This window comes from Podarcis raffonei, chromosome 5, assembly GCF_027172205.1.
Source record: "Podarcis raffonei isolate rPodRaf1 chromosome 5, rPodRaf1.pri, whole genome shotgun sequence".
NCBI lineage: Eukaryota > Metazoa > Chordata > Lepidosauria > Squamata > Lacertidae > Podarcis > Podarcis raffonei.
In genome coordinates this window covers 16,426,929-16,441,519 of record NC_070606.1, presented here as the reverse complement: position 1 = coordinate 16,441,519, position 14,591 = coordinate 16,426,929, and the positions used below count along the sequence as shown (strand labels likewise).

The following is a 14,591-nucleotide window of genomic DNA, read 5'->3' as shown; positions in this document are numbered from 1 at the left end:
TCCAAAATGACTCCCAGGCTGCGCACCTGGTCCTTCAGGGGCACAGTTACCCCATTCAGGACCAGGGAATCCTCCACACCTGCCCGTCTCCTGTCCCCCAATAAGTCTTGCTCTGTTGCCAAGAAGGACCCAGATGTCATTGTCTGAACAGTGCCAGAGCCAGATACGAAGTGAACCAACCCGGACCCTGCAATCATCATCAGAGGTGCTTTTTCGCATGCCCCCTCCATGAGAGGAAGGTGGCAACATGAGAAGTGGCCTTTTTTGCAGTGGCTCCCTGCTTTCTGAAATGCTCTCCCAGCACCCTCATTATATATGTGGCCTTTTACAAGTGGGTGTGATAATTTTTAATGCATTCCCCCTCTAGGCTTTAATGTATTTAGGTGTGTGTGTGTCTGGTTTTAAGTCGCTTTGGGTTGCCCTGAGCAGGATAAAGCAACTAACCAATTAAATAAATAAATAAATAAATAAATAAAACCCTTCAGGGTTACCCCAAGTCAGTTGATTCCTATTTATTGTGCATATAGGGTGCCATTTTGGCTACACTTTTGAAAGCAAATAAATCTTGAATCAGAAATAGCATGGCGGGGAGTCGGGGGGGGGGGAGGAGAGAGATGAGATATATAAGACATGAGAGAGCCCTGTCAACCAATTAATGGAAATTTTCTACTAGATCTGACAGGATTGTAGGAGAGTGGTGAAATTTTGCAAGATTTTGTAAACCAGGTGTTATCTTTAGAAAAGTCTGAGGTTCTTAGACTGGACCTTCTTCAGTGTACAATCAGTGGTGAGATGTACTAGGGATCTGGTTTACATGCTAGAAGACCTTTTGGCTGATTGTAGAAGTCACTCTAGAAACCAAGAAAGGTGTGGCATGGCTTAATAAACTGAAATAGTTTTATGAAACATGGAAAGTAGTTAACAGTAGTTAAGATGATTGCCTTTCAGACACTGGCAGCTAAGTATCAAAGTGTAACTCGGGTCAGGAAACCCAGAACAATGTATTCATATTAACGCTGTATGTACTCCAGTTTTGTGTCTTTGTGCTTAATAGTGTTCCCCTGTTTGAACTTGGGTAGGACAATCCTAAGGTCTGTGGTGAAGGAATCACTTCCTTCGAAGCCCTGCCAATCATACAGGTGACTGTGGGAAGGTGTGGGAACAGCTTTTCCGAGTTTTTCTCCCATTTGTTGTTTTAATTTTTTTCCATCCCACTGACAGCTCCCGGGCTGCTATAGGATTGTTGTTGCTTTTGCCTCTTTTGGATGTGTCAGTAGAAAGAAGGGGCCTCCTCTGATCTGCTGCCAACATACCAGCCATTTCATGTGCATCTGCTGGCAGAAATGCTTCTCCACCCACAGAGAGGGAGGTCCTCAACATCCTACAGTCCTCAGTCACTCTCCCAGGGAGCAAAGTTCTGCTCCCTTAACCATTTACTGTCATGTATAGTTGACTATTACTATTATTGCATATATGATAAGGTTGTAAATTTTAACATATTTTAAGGAGGGAGAGCCTCAAAAGAAGGCCCAAATAATTTACAATGCAATATGCCCAACATGTGTTCCTCAGGAGCACAAAGACCAGTAATAAAAAGGACAAAAATAAGAATACTGAACATTAAAATAACCTTACATATTCCACCAACCACATAAACAAATGGAGTATATCAGGGATGTTCGACAGGTCGATCGTGATCTACTGGTAGATCCCCTGGAGGTTTTGGTAGATCGCTGGCTCCCTTTCCTCAGCATTGGTAAATTAGAACCCTGTCCCACCCCCTCGTCTCATTGTTGCACAATCTGCAAAACGGAAGACGAAGTTTACTCAGTGAGGCTGTTTGCTTTCCCAGATCTGTTGGTGAGTGGCTGTTCCTTTTCCTCCCCCCAAAACATGGCTACCCTCCTCCCTAAAAAAAAAGCTCAACAACTTTGACTGCCAGTTTTTAATTCTGTGAGTAGATCGCAGTCTCTTGGGAGTTGGCCACCCCTGGGGTATATCATCCACACTATTGAAAATAGGAAATATCCAGAAGAGAGAAGAATTCCAAATATAATCTAGTCTAAATTTTTTGGTTAAAATAAAAACGTTAAACAAAAGAATGCCTTAATAATAAAAAAAATGTAACTGTTTATCAGAACGTAAGTCACTTGCAAGGTCAGATAACTGAATTTAGCATTCTGCAGATTTAGTTTCAAATAAAGGAAAGGTCTATGGAACATGACAAAGAACAAATGTAGCAGTTAGCAAAAACTGAAGTCGTATACTCACAAGTCTTTCATCACCACCGCCTAAAATGCAATTAGATTCTTTTTATCTAACTAAACCCCCCCCCCACAATCTCTCAAAGTAATCTTTGTTGTTATTAGTTAGTGACCCTTCAGAAGGCAGCATGCTGAAAAGTGTTGGGTGCAATACAGCATAAAATTGTTTCACTTCAAGCATATTTTGAGGCTTTACCTTCCCTTTAGTCCCCAGCAAACACAGCACCCTTAAATGCAATACTTTTAGTAACCGAAGTTAAAAGTTTTATTTTATGAGGAAAAAGTAGAGAAGTGTTAAATCAGGGAGCAGGGAGAGGTTTTTGCCCCTCACAAGTGAATGGAATCTAGGAACGGATTCTAAGAACTGCCAAATTCTATGGACAGAATGGAGAGAACTCAATCCATTCTCACTCCCCTTAAAGCACTCCTGCTTCTCAACTTTTTCCTATCCACCACTGAAAATCAGGGTCAGGGTTAGACTGGGAAGTTCCCATAAGGAAGTTCCCTAGTTGTGAGGCAGATGTTCTGGTGGTGGCACCACACAGATGGCACTATGAAAAAGACTCTGAGCTTTAACTTTGTGTGATCCTACAATAATTTAACACTCACAATATTTCCCACCACCACTCATGTCATACTGGGAACTCTTGGCTGCAAGGGTCACGCTTATGGGATGCTGCTGTTTAGCAGTTTGGAGGCCAAAGTTCAAAAAGAAAGTTTGCTCTATAACAGCAGACAAGATTTCACAAAAGATTTTATTTCACTGACGACCCAAATTTGATGCTATTGAAGAACATTTCAAGCAAAAGTTTATCTGGTCAAATAACTGTTGTAGCTTCTCTTGGTATCCAAGGAAACTTTAGGTCTTCATCTTATCTCAACAGAAGTTTTATTCCAAAAAACAGTATGAAATGCAGGAAAACATTTCCCGTCCATTTCAAAGGGAATGACCAACAAGCGGTGAGTTTCTTCAAATTCCAGTCCTGGTGTTCACAGATACTTGGGGAAGCAATTCTCTTTAATAATTGTATGTGATATTTGGAAACCTTTTCAGCAATTTGTTGATTTGTTTGGAACCAAGTTTCCCCGACTGGCCCAGAGATTCTTGTCGAAGATTTTGCTTGCGTTCTGCCTGAAAAGAACAGAAACAATTTCCTATATTTATTAAACTGACGCACAAATGTTGCAAGCAGCAACCTCTGGACAATTAGAAAGAGCTGCGTTCAGAAGCCAGTGGCAACTCAATTTATTTGAAACAGTGAAATGATAAATATTACAGTCAAGGAAGAGGAGCTGGACTTTTACTATCAATTCCTAGGAATAGGAGGACAATATATCCTTAAGACGTTATTTGAATGTACTTGGTCACATTTTGCGTCTAGTCAGTTTCCTGTTGATATGAGTGCAGCAACAAGGGAGGAACATATTTTTCTAAGAATAAGTGTAACTCACAAAACAGAAGCCTTGGCAAAGTAACTATAGAGTATGTGTATTATATCAAAACACTTGTGATTTGAAGCAATTCGATTGACTGTAGTCCTTGAACCCTAAGAAAAACACTGGCAGGTACACTTTCTATTTTGTGGTCCATGGTTCCCGGGCATCCTCTTCCTTCTTGAAGCTTGTTTCCATTGGCACATGCCCTCACGGTTACTTGCAATTTATGGTTTAATGACACAGTGGGGTGCACTCAAAAGTCACCCCTGCACAATGGGAATGATTATTACATGCAAGATGGAAACAGAACTTAATCTGTCTCATTACACGTTTTAACAAGGTTGAGATACAGGTCCACTATTATAAGCCTGCAGCCAAATATTCCACAAAGTAAAAAATGCCCTTGTGTAGGCAGTGGCCTACTTCTGAAAACTGCATCATTGCTTCATAGCAAAGGCAGGAATAAGAGTCCTTTACAGTGGTACCTCTTGTTAAGAATTTAATTAGTTCCGGAGGTCCGTTCTCAACCTGAAACTGTTCTTAACCTGAGGTGCCACTTTAGCTAATGGGGCCTCCTGCTGCACCACCATCATACAATTTCTGTTCTCATCCTGAAGCAAAGTTCTTAACCTGAGGTACTACTTCTGGGTTAGCGGAGTCTGTAACCCGAAGCGTTTGTAACCCGAAGCGTTTGTAACCCGAGGTATCACTGTACTCCCTGTTTAATTTAAGGGAAGGCAATTCCCTGATGTACAGCTATAACCACATTTAAAAACAACTTGTCTTGATTTTTTTTTTTAAAAAATGACTGTGACTCAGGTGTTGTAGAAAAAAATCAAGAACTGGTCAATTTCCTGAATATTGTTTACATGAATTTATATTGGTATAGCAGTGATAGCTTTAAGTCTCTCTCTCTCTCTCTTTTTTTTACAGTCATACAAAATGGCACAATCCCATGCTTATCAACTCAGGAATATGCCCAAACAAACTGAAAAGTACTAACCCCAGGAACTGTGTACAGGATTCCAAATTTACATGCTTAGCCTATATTTTACTGGTTGGATTGGTTGAGAAGTCAAATACTTGATCAATCTCATTTTCAGGCATGGAGTGCACAGCAGAAGCACCCCAGATATCATAAAGTTATAAACCGGGGAACACACTGATATTTGTTTATAAAAAGAACTCTCATGGGATTTTTACATTTCTATGGCTTACCTGAAACATGAATTCCTTGCTGTTGTCCATTAAAACACAAGGCCATATTCCTCTGCTATACAGTGGAGGTTTCTCTCCTTACAAATTGGATTGTACATAGTACATCTTGTTTAACATATCTATACCCTGATTTTCCTCATTAAAAGCTAACAAAACCATCACTTAAATTTAAAATATAAGTTATTACAAAAAAAACAAACCATTGAGAACAGTAAAAATACAATGCAGCCACAGTAATAATTATTCCAAATCCCAATGGGTAGACAGGCTTGTAGGCATTTGTTTCAAAATGGGAGTCACATGTATGCAGCCCTGTTAACAATCTGGCAGCCCTTTGAAGGGAACAGGACTTTGTGTTTGGTGCAGACTGCACCAGCTATTTGCAATTTCTATAACCAATTTTTCCAGCAACCTGAAACTCAAAACTGCCCACGATAAGCCAAGAACCAAAGAAATATAAAACAGAAAAAAGTTGCTAATAAAAACAGCTGATCTTTTCTGTTATTTTTTATGTTTGGTTGTTTCTGTTTCAATTATATATTTTCTTATTGTTTTAGACATTTTTGCTATGAACTACTCTGAAACTTGTGTTTAAAAAGCACAATGAGAACTTAAAAAATAGTAATAAACAAACAGATATGAAACCACAGATGCCATAGGAAATAGATGTTTCAACAATTGCAGAAGCAATTCCATCTGCCACACACCGGTATTTTAAAAATATGCAGCCACACAATAGCATATCACCTGATGTAACCAAGGCCTTAACCTCATTAGTTTTGTAGCGATTTCATTAGTTTCAATGACACCTGGTATGTGATGGACCTATAATCTCCATGCAGGGGTCCTAATGGCAAGTTCACACATATTCAAACTACTCACATCATTAACCAGCACACCATATCTTTTTAAAGCTGTATTATCTGGGTTGCACCTTTGCATTATACTGTCTTGGGCAAATATGCTTACCATTTGCTAAACCACCACTGTTGCCAGTTTCACACATTCAGGTTAACATTCAGCAGTATGCAATTACAATGTAAGGACCTGCCTCCCAAGATAATACAAACACAATGACGGAGATTTGTAGTGGTATTACATGCTCAAATTATGTATGGAAACTAATTTCCTGCAGCTTGATTAGAGGATAAATTGGGACATAATTACTTCTGCCTTTGCAGCGCAGTTGAAGAATGTCTGGATCTCTTGGGCGCAAGTTACATCACTGAACTCATTCTGCTTCCAGCAGGCCATCATTAATGACATCTCTGTGATGCATGTTGCCTCTGGAAAAGAAAGGAAACTGCCATTACTCAGGAGCATTTTATAACAGTGACAACTCTATTGCATGAATACCATATGAAACACTAAAGTCGGTAAAAGTAAGCAGATTCTTCACACTGTTTTCTATTGTATCCTTAATCCAAGAAAAGACATGCCTCCATTGGAATTGGGAATTTCACTTCTAGTTACTATTTGAATACTGTACAGTCAAACCTCGGATACCGAACGCCTCTGTTTGGGAACATTTTGGCTCCCAAACTCCAAAAACCCAGAAGTAAACTTTTCAAAAGTTTTTTGGAAGCTGAGCGTCCAACGCAGCTTCCGCTGAGTGCAGGAAGCTCCTAAAACCAACCAGAAGTTGCTCTCGGTTGTCGAACATTTCAGAAGCCAAATGGGCTTCCGGAACGGATTACATTCAACAACTGAGGTTTGACTGTACTTTTCATATGTAAGGAAGCCACAAGGATGAGGGCAATGGTTTTATCAGTCTGCCTGCCTCTTCTCAAAGCTTCATATGTTGTCAGCGGCTCAATTCAGACATCATGCTAGATCATGGGCAAGGAAGTTTGAGGAAAGTTTGGTTTGATATTTTGACTGGACAAAAATATGGTTAGCTAATGAGCCAGCAACCAGAATTTAAAAACATTGTTCGCAAATCTAATATTTTGCTAACTATGGTTTGGCATGACGTCTGAATTAATAAACCATAGTTATGACTATTGTTCCAACAAAGACACTGCAACTAAAGATAAGATGGGTGACCAAATAGAGAAAACAGACAAGCATCTAAACCACAGTTTACCTATCATTTGCTTGGAAGCCCATACTATGATTTGGGTTTTAGTGTATGGTTAGTGCAAACCACGGTTTGGCATAACAATTGAACTAAGTGACCATAGTAGCACTGTTCTTTTCTGCACAAGAAACATCAAAAACTGAAGTTCTGCACAAAGGAAAGGCAAATTCTGAGTTCAAAATGAATAAAAATTTAATGTAAGCATGCTTAGGTTTCATAATGTAACTCAATTAGGGACTCGGTGTTTGCATTTCTCATGAATTTTGAATTTCTTTTTCCATAAGGAACTGTGTGAAGGAAAATGCACGTATAAATGGTGAACAGCAGGGGAGGGAACACAACACAAGGACATTAGAGATGAACAAGTTACAAACTCTAGAACACTTAACAGAAGTTTTGGCAAAAACTATATTTTAAACCAAGGCCATATGAAATCTGTAAAAGGCTAACAAATGTAACATAACGCAAGTTTTTAAGGATTAGGTTTCACTTTTTGTAATTAAAAGGCAAGGTTCTCAGAAGCCTGTACCAGTTCTTGGATTGTCTATGAAATTTTATGCAGGCTGAATTGAAGAAAATAGAGTCCTGATCACAAAGTAACAATCCATTTTCCCCTGCCAACCAGAAAGAATATTTCCTACATACAACACATGGTTTTCTCCCTTACTTTACTTTTATAAATACTGAGGGAACAATTAGCATGTTTTACAGTGTTCCAGTTGTGGAATTTATTCCCTCTGGCCATTTGCCACAGATGAAGTCTGGTAGCCTCTAGGGCACTATGAAGCAAAATGATTCGACCAAACATTCATATTCAGCTGAATGTAGGCAAACACACACACACCCCGCCCCATGAATTTGCATGCATGTGTGACAATGACCAAGGAGGCGATAAAAGTATCCCTGCAAATTAGCAGCCAGTTTCAGTTAACAACATATGAGCATCAAAACATGTTTTCAGTGTGAATGAAGAACTTTAAGCTGCAGTCTTATGAAACTTATTTGGGAATAACTCCCAAAGAATTCAGTAGAGCTTGAGTATACATACTCAAAGGCTCTGTTCATAAGAGAAACAGATCACTAAGCCATTTGCCTCAGGTTGCATATGTAGAACTTAACACACCAAGAGCTCTGTTCTCAAAAGCGCAGCAATGATAACGCCAATCCAAATAAAGCATGCACACAGCATAGAAGCATGTTAGAAAAACATTAATCACAATGATCACTTCCTCCTTGCCTGTGAAACACACCCTCCCAAATAGCTGATTTGTACAATTTCTGCATTTCTATCAGTTTAGGGATGTTAACAAGAACATCCCTCACCTGTGGACAAGGTTGCATCTGACAGCTGCCCTCACATGTGCTCTGCACATACAGATGTATTCTTTCTGTGGGGATCCTGGACCAATCAGCACTCCTCCAAAAAAAACCCCCAGGGTGTTCATTTGAAACTCGCTTTTTACATGCATCAATCCAACAGCAGGTATGAGGAATGGTTTATATACGAAAAAATGTATTTATGCATGTGGTTCCTCACCCAGGTAGGGACAGACCTTAGCTGATTCATGACGAGTGTCTTTGTTTAAATATTGGTGTGTATATCTGTGTGCAAGCTGCAGTGTGGCTCTGCTGTGGAAACTATCAAAAACATGTCCTTGCAACACTGATTGTTCCATGTCAAGTCCACATTAGCGTTCTGGTTAACACCCAGACGCACTGACCCATTGCACCACAGACTTACATAGCAAAAGTATTCACAAACAACAAAGAAAACTTCAAAAAGTACACAACCAAACCAATTTCCACATAAAGACCAACAATAAAGATACCAGAAAATAATATCAATAACAGCAACAACTTCCCCGCCCACCCCCCAAAAAACACTAACCAATACCCCAGCTTCAGGGACATTATTATTTCATTTATTATGTTATACACTTTCATGGGGGTTTTTAATATTGCAAAACTACCCTGTGATTCTCAGGTAAAGGGAAATTTTATAAATAATATAAAACAAGTGTTTCATTTGAGAGAGAGGGAGGCTTTTCCTCTGTCTGCTTTCTCCATGCCCCAAGCAGTTTTATAAACTTTCCTCATGTTGCCCTTCTGTTGCTTGCTTTTTCTCTAAGCTGAGAAGCCCCAGACGCTGCAACCCTTTCCTTCACATAGTGTGGGTGTGGTTCGCAGTGCTTTGAGATTTACTTTAGCTAAAAGTGTCACAGAAATACAGTGAATCAAATCAAATCAGTGTATGGGTGCTGGTGTGAAGTTTAGCACCAGTCACATTGCTACTCCTAGCGGCACAACAATAAAACTGTTAGCACATTTGCAAAGCTAAGCAGGGTCTGGTATGGTTTCAAATTGGACCGGGAATCGCATGCAGCGCCAGATTTATGTAGGCAGTTTCCCCTCACAGGATGTCAAGCTAGATGACCCTCAGGGTCCCTACTGCTCTACAAATAAAGGATATAATTCTATGAAATATTATCCCTCCCGCCTAGGGGAAAAGGGGCTTCACAATCCTAATACCAGCTCATTTGGCACTGCAGAGAGTGAGCCTCTTCAATCTCAGGTTTGTATATTTGAGCCTCACTTTGGGCAAAAGATTTCTGCATTGCAAGGGGGTTGAACTAGATGACCCATGATGTCCCTCCCAACTCTACAATTACACGATATGATTCTATGAAATAGTCTCCTTCCCTCCTTCCCAGAGCAGCAAGGGCTTCACAAACCTAACAATCCCTAGCTCTGTCTTTAGAACATACGTTTGTGTGATACATCCGAGAACAGTGGGATTGAAATGCAGCCAAAAAAAAATTGATATGACAGAGAAATAAATGTCAGTACTGCAAAGTCGGTAGAGCCCAAGGCTCTTAATCTCAAGGGTTGTGGGTTCAAGCCCCAGGTTGGGGCAAAAGTTTTAGATGACCTATGGGACCCCTTCCAACTCCCTACGACTCTAGGCTTCATATCCAGAGCAGCAGATACCTTGGAATTAATGGACATTGCTGAACCAGGTTGGTGTAGCCACAGCGGTCCGCTGCGCATGGAGTGGAGCGGGGTGCAGTCTGAGTTGGGAGTCTATGGTTGCCACCTTTGTTCTGGCAAAATACAGGGCAGGGCTGGGTGAGAAGTGACTTCAGAGTGATCCATTACAATCTATTGCAGCCTGATAGGATGGCCCCTTTGACATTTGTCTCTCACACACACACTCATGAATTTGCAAATCTGTCTGCGCTTGGCTACCCAGAGCTCAAATACGTGACCTTTCTTTTTCTTTTTCTTAAATTTTATTTATGCTTTTCAGGTTTATACATTTCACTAATTTTTCAATCATCTTAACATTTCAAAACTTGACTTCCTTCCCCCTCTTTCTGTGGTTCCTTAAATTTATTTTTAATATCTCCTGCATATCCAAATTAACTTAATTTGCTCATTTATTCATCTACTTTAAATATACAGTGGTATATCGGGTTACATACGCTTCAGGTTACAGACTGTGCTAATCCAGAAATAGTGCTTCAGGTGAAGAACTTTGCTTCAGGATGAGAACAGAAATCGTGCGGCAGCAGCGGGAGGCTCTGGAAGCATGGCAGCAGCAGGAGGCCCCATTAGCTAAAGTGGTGCTTCAGGTTAAGAACAGTTTCAGGTTATGAATGGACCTCCGGAATGAATTAAGTACTTAACCTGAGGTACCACTGTATACTCTTATACAACTGCAGGTTGTTACAATAATCCTGTTTACCTGGTAAATATTCAATGAAATACATGACCTTTCACACACTCTTTCAAACACGTGTTTGTAAACCGCGTCCAGGGGTCCTATACCTTTTTTTACCTATTCGGAGAGGGTCCCTAACTTAGCAGAAAGAGAGAGAAGAAGACCTGAAATACAGGACAAAACTGTAGTATCAATACAGGACGTAGGATTTTACATTGGAATAGGAGACACGAGAGGGAACAACCCTAGCTGGGACTGTGGAGGAAACCCACCTCCGAGGCCCAGGCGCCGGTTGGAGACCTGGTTGGCCAGTACCAGGGGCCGGTAAGGCCTCACCCGGGGCTGCTTGCCCCGCAGCTTCTTCAGCTCGGCTAGCCGAGCCACCCAAGCCGCGTAACCCGACGAAGGAGTCGCCGCCGCCATCTTTGCGCTTTTGCGACAGCCAAGGGCCGGCCGGAAAGCAGCCCTCGCCGCATGACCGTCGCGCGAGGCTGTGTAGAGATAGGAAAAGTCGGGAGTCGTGATCTCGCTCACGGGGGTGGGGGGAACGGGGGACTCTCGGGTTACTTTCCGCTTTCGCGCTCTCTCTGAAATGGAACGTGAGAACTCGCGCTAGAAATACGGAAGTACAGCGGGGTAAGGTAACTTACCTCGGGACTTAAGTCTTGTGGGGAAAATGCGATCCGTTATATATATTTTATATATATACACACCCACACCCATATATAATATTTTAATATTATATATATTAATTATATATAGTATTAAAAATACTGTGGTTGTGGTGGGAATAACTTTAATTTTAAATATTAAATAAAATATTAAAAATAAAATTAAAAATAGTATATATACAATTTATACTATTTTTAATTTTATTTTTAATATTTTATTATTTAATATTAAAATATTGTTTTTGATTTTATATATCTATATATGTTTGCGTGTGTGTGTGTGTCATTTGAAAACCTTTTTAAAAGATTAAATCCCTTCAACAACAACAGTATGTCAGTATGGTCACCCATCATTCCGTCTCTTTCCCCTCACTATTCAAGTTTTTGGTATGAGCTTTCATGTGCATGCACACTTCTTCAGGTATCTGAAGAAGTGTGCATGCACACGAAAGCTCATACCAAGAACTAACTTAGTTGGTCTTAAAGGTGCTACTGGAAGGAAAAAAATTTTTTTGTTTTGACTATGGCAGACCAACACGGCTACCTATCTGTATTCAAGTTTTGAGTGTGGTTAGCTCAGCCAGTAAGAGCATGAGACTCTTAATCTCAGGGTCGCTGGTTCCAGCCCCACGTTGGGTCGAAAGATTCTTGTATTGCAGAGGGTTGGACTAGATGACCATCGTCATATTCTACTCTGATAGCCTTCCAAGTTCTCAATGACATGCAGTTGCATTGAACAGTCCAATTTGGACTCCAATTATCTGCAAGCATACAGGTAGCTCAAGGACAAAAGGAGAGACAGCTGGATCAGGCCAGTGGCCACTATGCAAGTGCAAATCCTATGTAAGTGCAAATCAAAAGCGCACTAATTCCTGTTCCCCATCAGACCAGTCCCAACATTTTCTCTTCGTTATTCTCCCTTAGCCCGCTTGCAGATTAACCTGTCATTTTTAAGTAAGAAAGCAACTTCTGGCATGATGCAAGATAGGGATCGATGGTATGTGCAGCTCTGAAATGCCCATTTCTCCTAAGCCATGCCTATAGTGCTTGGAACTACAAAAGCAAGAATAGTGACATGCTTAGCATGCCTGCTGTAGTCAGAATAAATATCTGCAGACGCACCCTTTTCTCTGCAGTGTCCTTGTGCCTCATGGTGCAAGATATGAGATAGTGTCTGGGTCAAGCCGTAAGTATGCCATTTATTACGGCATGGTCTATCTTGGCTCAGCAATTGCATCACTAAAAGGATTTCCTGTCTGATGAATTCTGTCTGATCAGTGGAGGTCTTTGCACAGCCGCGGGAAACGCCCCCCTCCCATTTGATTTATCCACTTCCGCGAGCGGTGCCTGGGGTCCAATTAGACTCAGTTATTCCCACTAAAGGAACTTGCTGAAATTAAAAGGATAGCCAGTCAATTAAAGGAGTGGTGTTGAGTGGGAACAGCAAGGGAGTTCTCAAATACAGTGTGGGAGGGGACTGGCCAATACATAAGCTGTGAGACTGAAAGGGATGACCATTGGAATCAAGTAGCTAACAGGGACCTAGAAAGCAGTGGGTCATTTGTTCAGTAGTTGTCACTTCTAAGTCCGCTTACAGCTGCTCTTTGTCAAAGAAAAACACTGGGCATGTAATTTGCAACGAGAAAACGTCATTCGAAAATGAAATCAAGGACATTAAAGCCATGCAATTTCAATAAGCATGTCTCCACTTACACTACACATCAGTCAGCGATGCTACTCATAATGTGCACACTCTGCGCACTGGCTTCACCGGTGGGACTGTCCTTTGGGCTGTAAGAGGAGAAATGAAAAATGCATTGTCTGGCTCCCTGTGACCTGCTTGGAGCAGAGAGGCTGGAAGTGGAGAATGAGCGGCTACTTCACTGTCCGGTAAAGAACAAGGTATAGAAAGCAACCTGCTCTTTTATGCTGGAAGAACAAGCACAGCTACTCTCTTGGCTGGGGTGGCAGATTGCCTTGCTCGTCTGAAAGATTTCCCAGTAAATGCTAGAGAATAGGAAGAGAATTTTAGGAGAATTCAACTACTGCTGCTGCTGATAAAATCTAAACACATCCTGTCATCCACTGTTCAAAATCGAATTCATTAGCGTTTGGGTAATCCTCGCGGGGAGAAGGTGTATAGATTGAGCCTTAACAGGAAGAAATATTGCACCCTGTGTTTAAAACATAGCATCTGTTTCCAACATTTCAACTTTTAGAAAGTCATATACTGTATGTATATTACGTACACCTAGTTCTCTTGGGGAAAGTATAATTGAGCCAAAATCGAGGTGAGATGCCCCAAAATAATCACAATGTAATACTTTACCTTTCCTTAGGACCCTTGTCACCACATCAACTGGACCAACCCAGAACAGACCTATTGAAATGAATGGACCTAACTTAGTAATATTCATTGATTTCAATGGGCCTGAGTAAAACTTAATCAGATACCAGCCACAGCCTGCAAGCATACCAACAAATATTTTTTTGGTTCTTTGTTTCCATTTGTTGTTGTTGTTTAGTCGTTTAGTCGTGTCCGACTCTTCGTGACCCCATGGAACAGAGCACGCCAGGCACTCCTGTCTTCCACTGCCTCCCGCAGTTTGGTCAAACTCATGCTGGTAGCTTCAAGAACACTGTCCAACCATCTTGTCCTCTGTCGTCCCCTTCTCCTTGTGCCCTCCATCTTTCCCAACATCCGGGTCTTTTCCAGGGAGTCTTCTCTTCTCATGAGGTGGCCAAAGTATTGGAGTCTCAGCTTCAGGATCTGTCCTTCCAGTGACCACTCAGGGCTGATTTCCTTCAGAATGGATAGGTTTGATCTTCTTGCAGTCCATGGGACTCTCAAGAGTCTCCTCCAGCACCATAATTCAAAAGCATCAATTCTTTGGCGATCAGCCTTCTTTATGGTCCAGCTCTCACTTCCATACATCACTACTGGGAAAACCATAGCTTTAACTATATGGACCTTTGTTGGCAAGGTGATGTCTCTGCTTTTTAAGATGCTGTCTAGGTTTGTCATTGCTTTTCTCCCAAGAAGCAGGCGTCTTTTAATTTCGTGGCTGCTGTCACCATCTGCAGTGATCATGGAGCCCAAGAAAGTAAAATCTCTCACTGCCTCCATTTCTTCCCCTTCTATTTGCCAGGAGATGATGGGACCAGTGGCCATGATCTTCGTTTTTTTGATGTTGAGCTCC

The 14,591-nt window shown here is 41.1% G+C and overlaps 2 protein-coding genes across 3 annotated transcripts in view; both read right to left on the bottom strand.

Annotated features, from left to right (window-relative positions):
* Positions 1-1,778, bottom strand: part of LOC128413697 (neurotrypsin-like) — a 36,882-nt gene extending 35,104 nt beyond the window's left edge. For both annotated transcript variants that reach the window (XM_053388014.1, XM_053388016.1), the window contains exon 1: positions 1,636-1,778. The gene's annotated coding sequence lies outside the window, so the exon portion shown is untranslated. The remainder of the gene's footprint in view (positions 1-1,635) is intronic.
* Positions 1,779-3,001: 1,223 nt separating this feature from the next.
* Positions 3,002-11,179, bottom strand: CHCHD1 (coiled-coil-helix-coiled-coil-helix domain containing 1). The gene is made up of 3 exons (XM_053388012.1): positions 10,993-11,179; positions 6,087-6,205; positions 3,002-3,396 (listed from the first exon to the last, which is right to left on the bottom strand). Exons 1-3 carry the CDS (start codon positions 11,141-11,143, stop codon positions 3,283-3,285), a joined length of 384 nt encoding a protein of 127 aa, XP_053243987.1. The 5' UTR covers positions 11,144-11,179; the 3' UTR covers positions 3,002-3,282.
* Between the last annotated feature and the right edge of the window lie 3,412 nt (positions 11,180-14,591).

Coding starts and splice junctions, on each gene's coding strand:
- CHCHD1 (XM_053388012.1), bottom strand. CDS start 11,143: ATGGCGGCGGCGACTCCTTCGTCGGGTTACGCGGCTTGGGTGGCTCGG. Junction 6,206..10,992: donor CCGGCGCCTGGGCCTCGGAG/GTGGGTTTCCTC, acceptor TTTCTTTTCCAG/AGGCAACATGCATCACAGAG. Junction 3,397..6,086: donor ACTGCGCTGCAAAGGCAGAA/GTAATTATGTCC, acceptor TGTTCTTTTCAG/GCAGAACGCAAGCAAAATCT.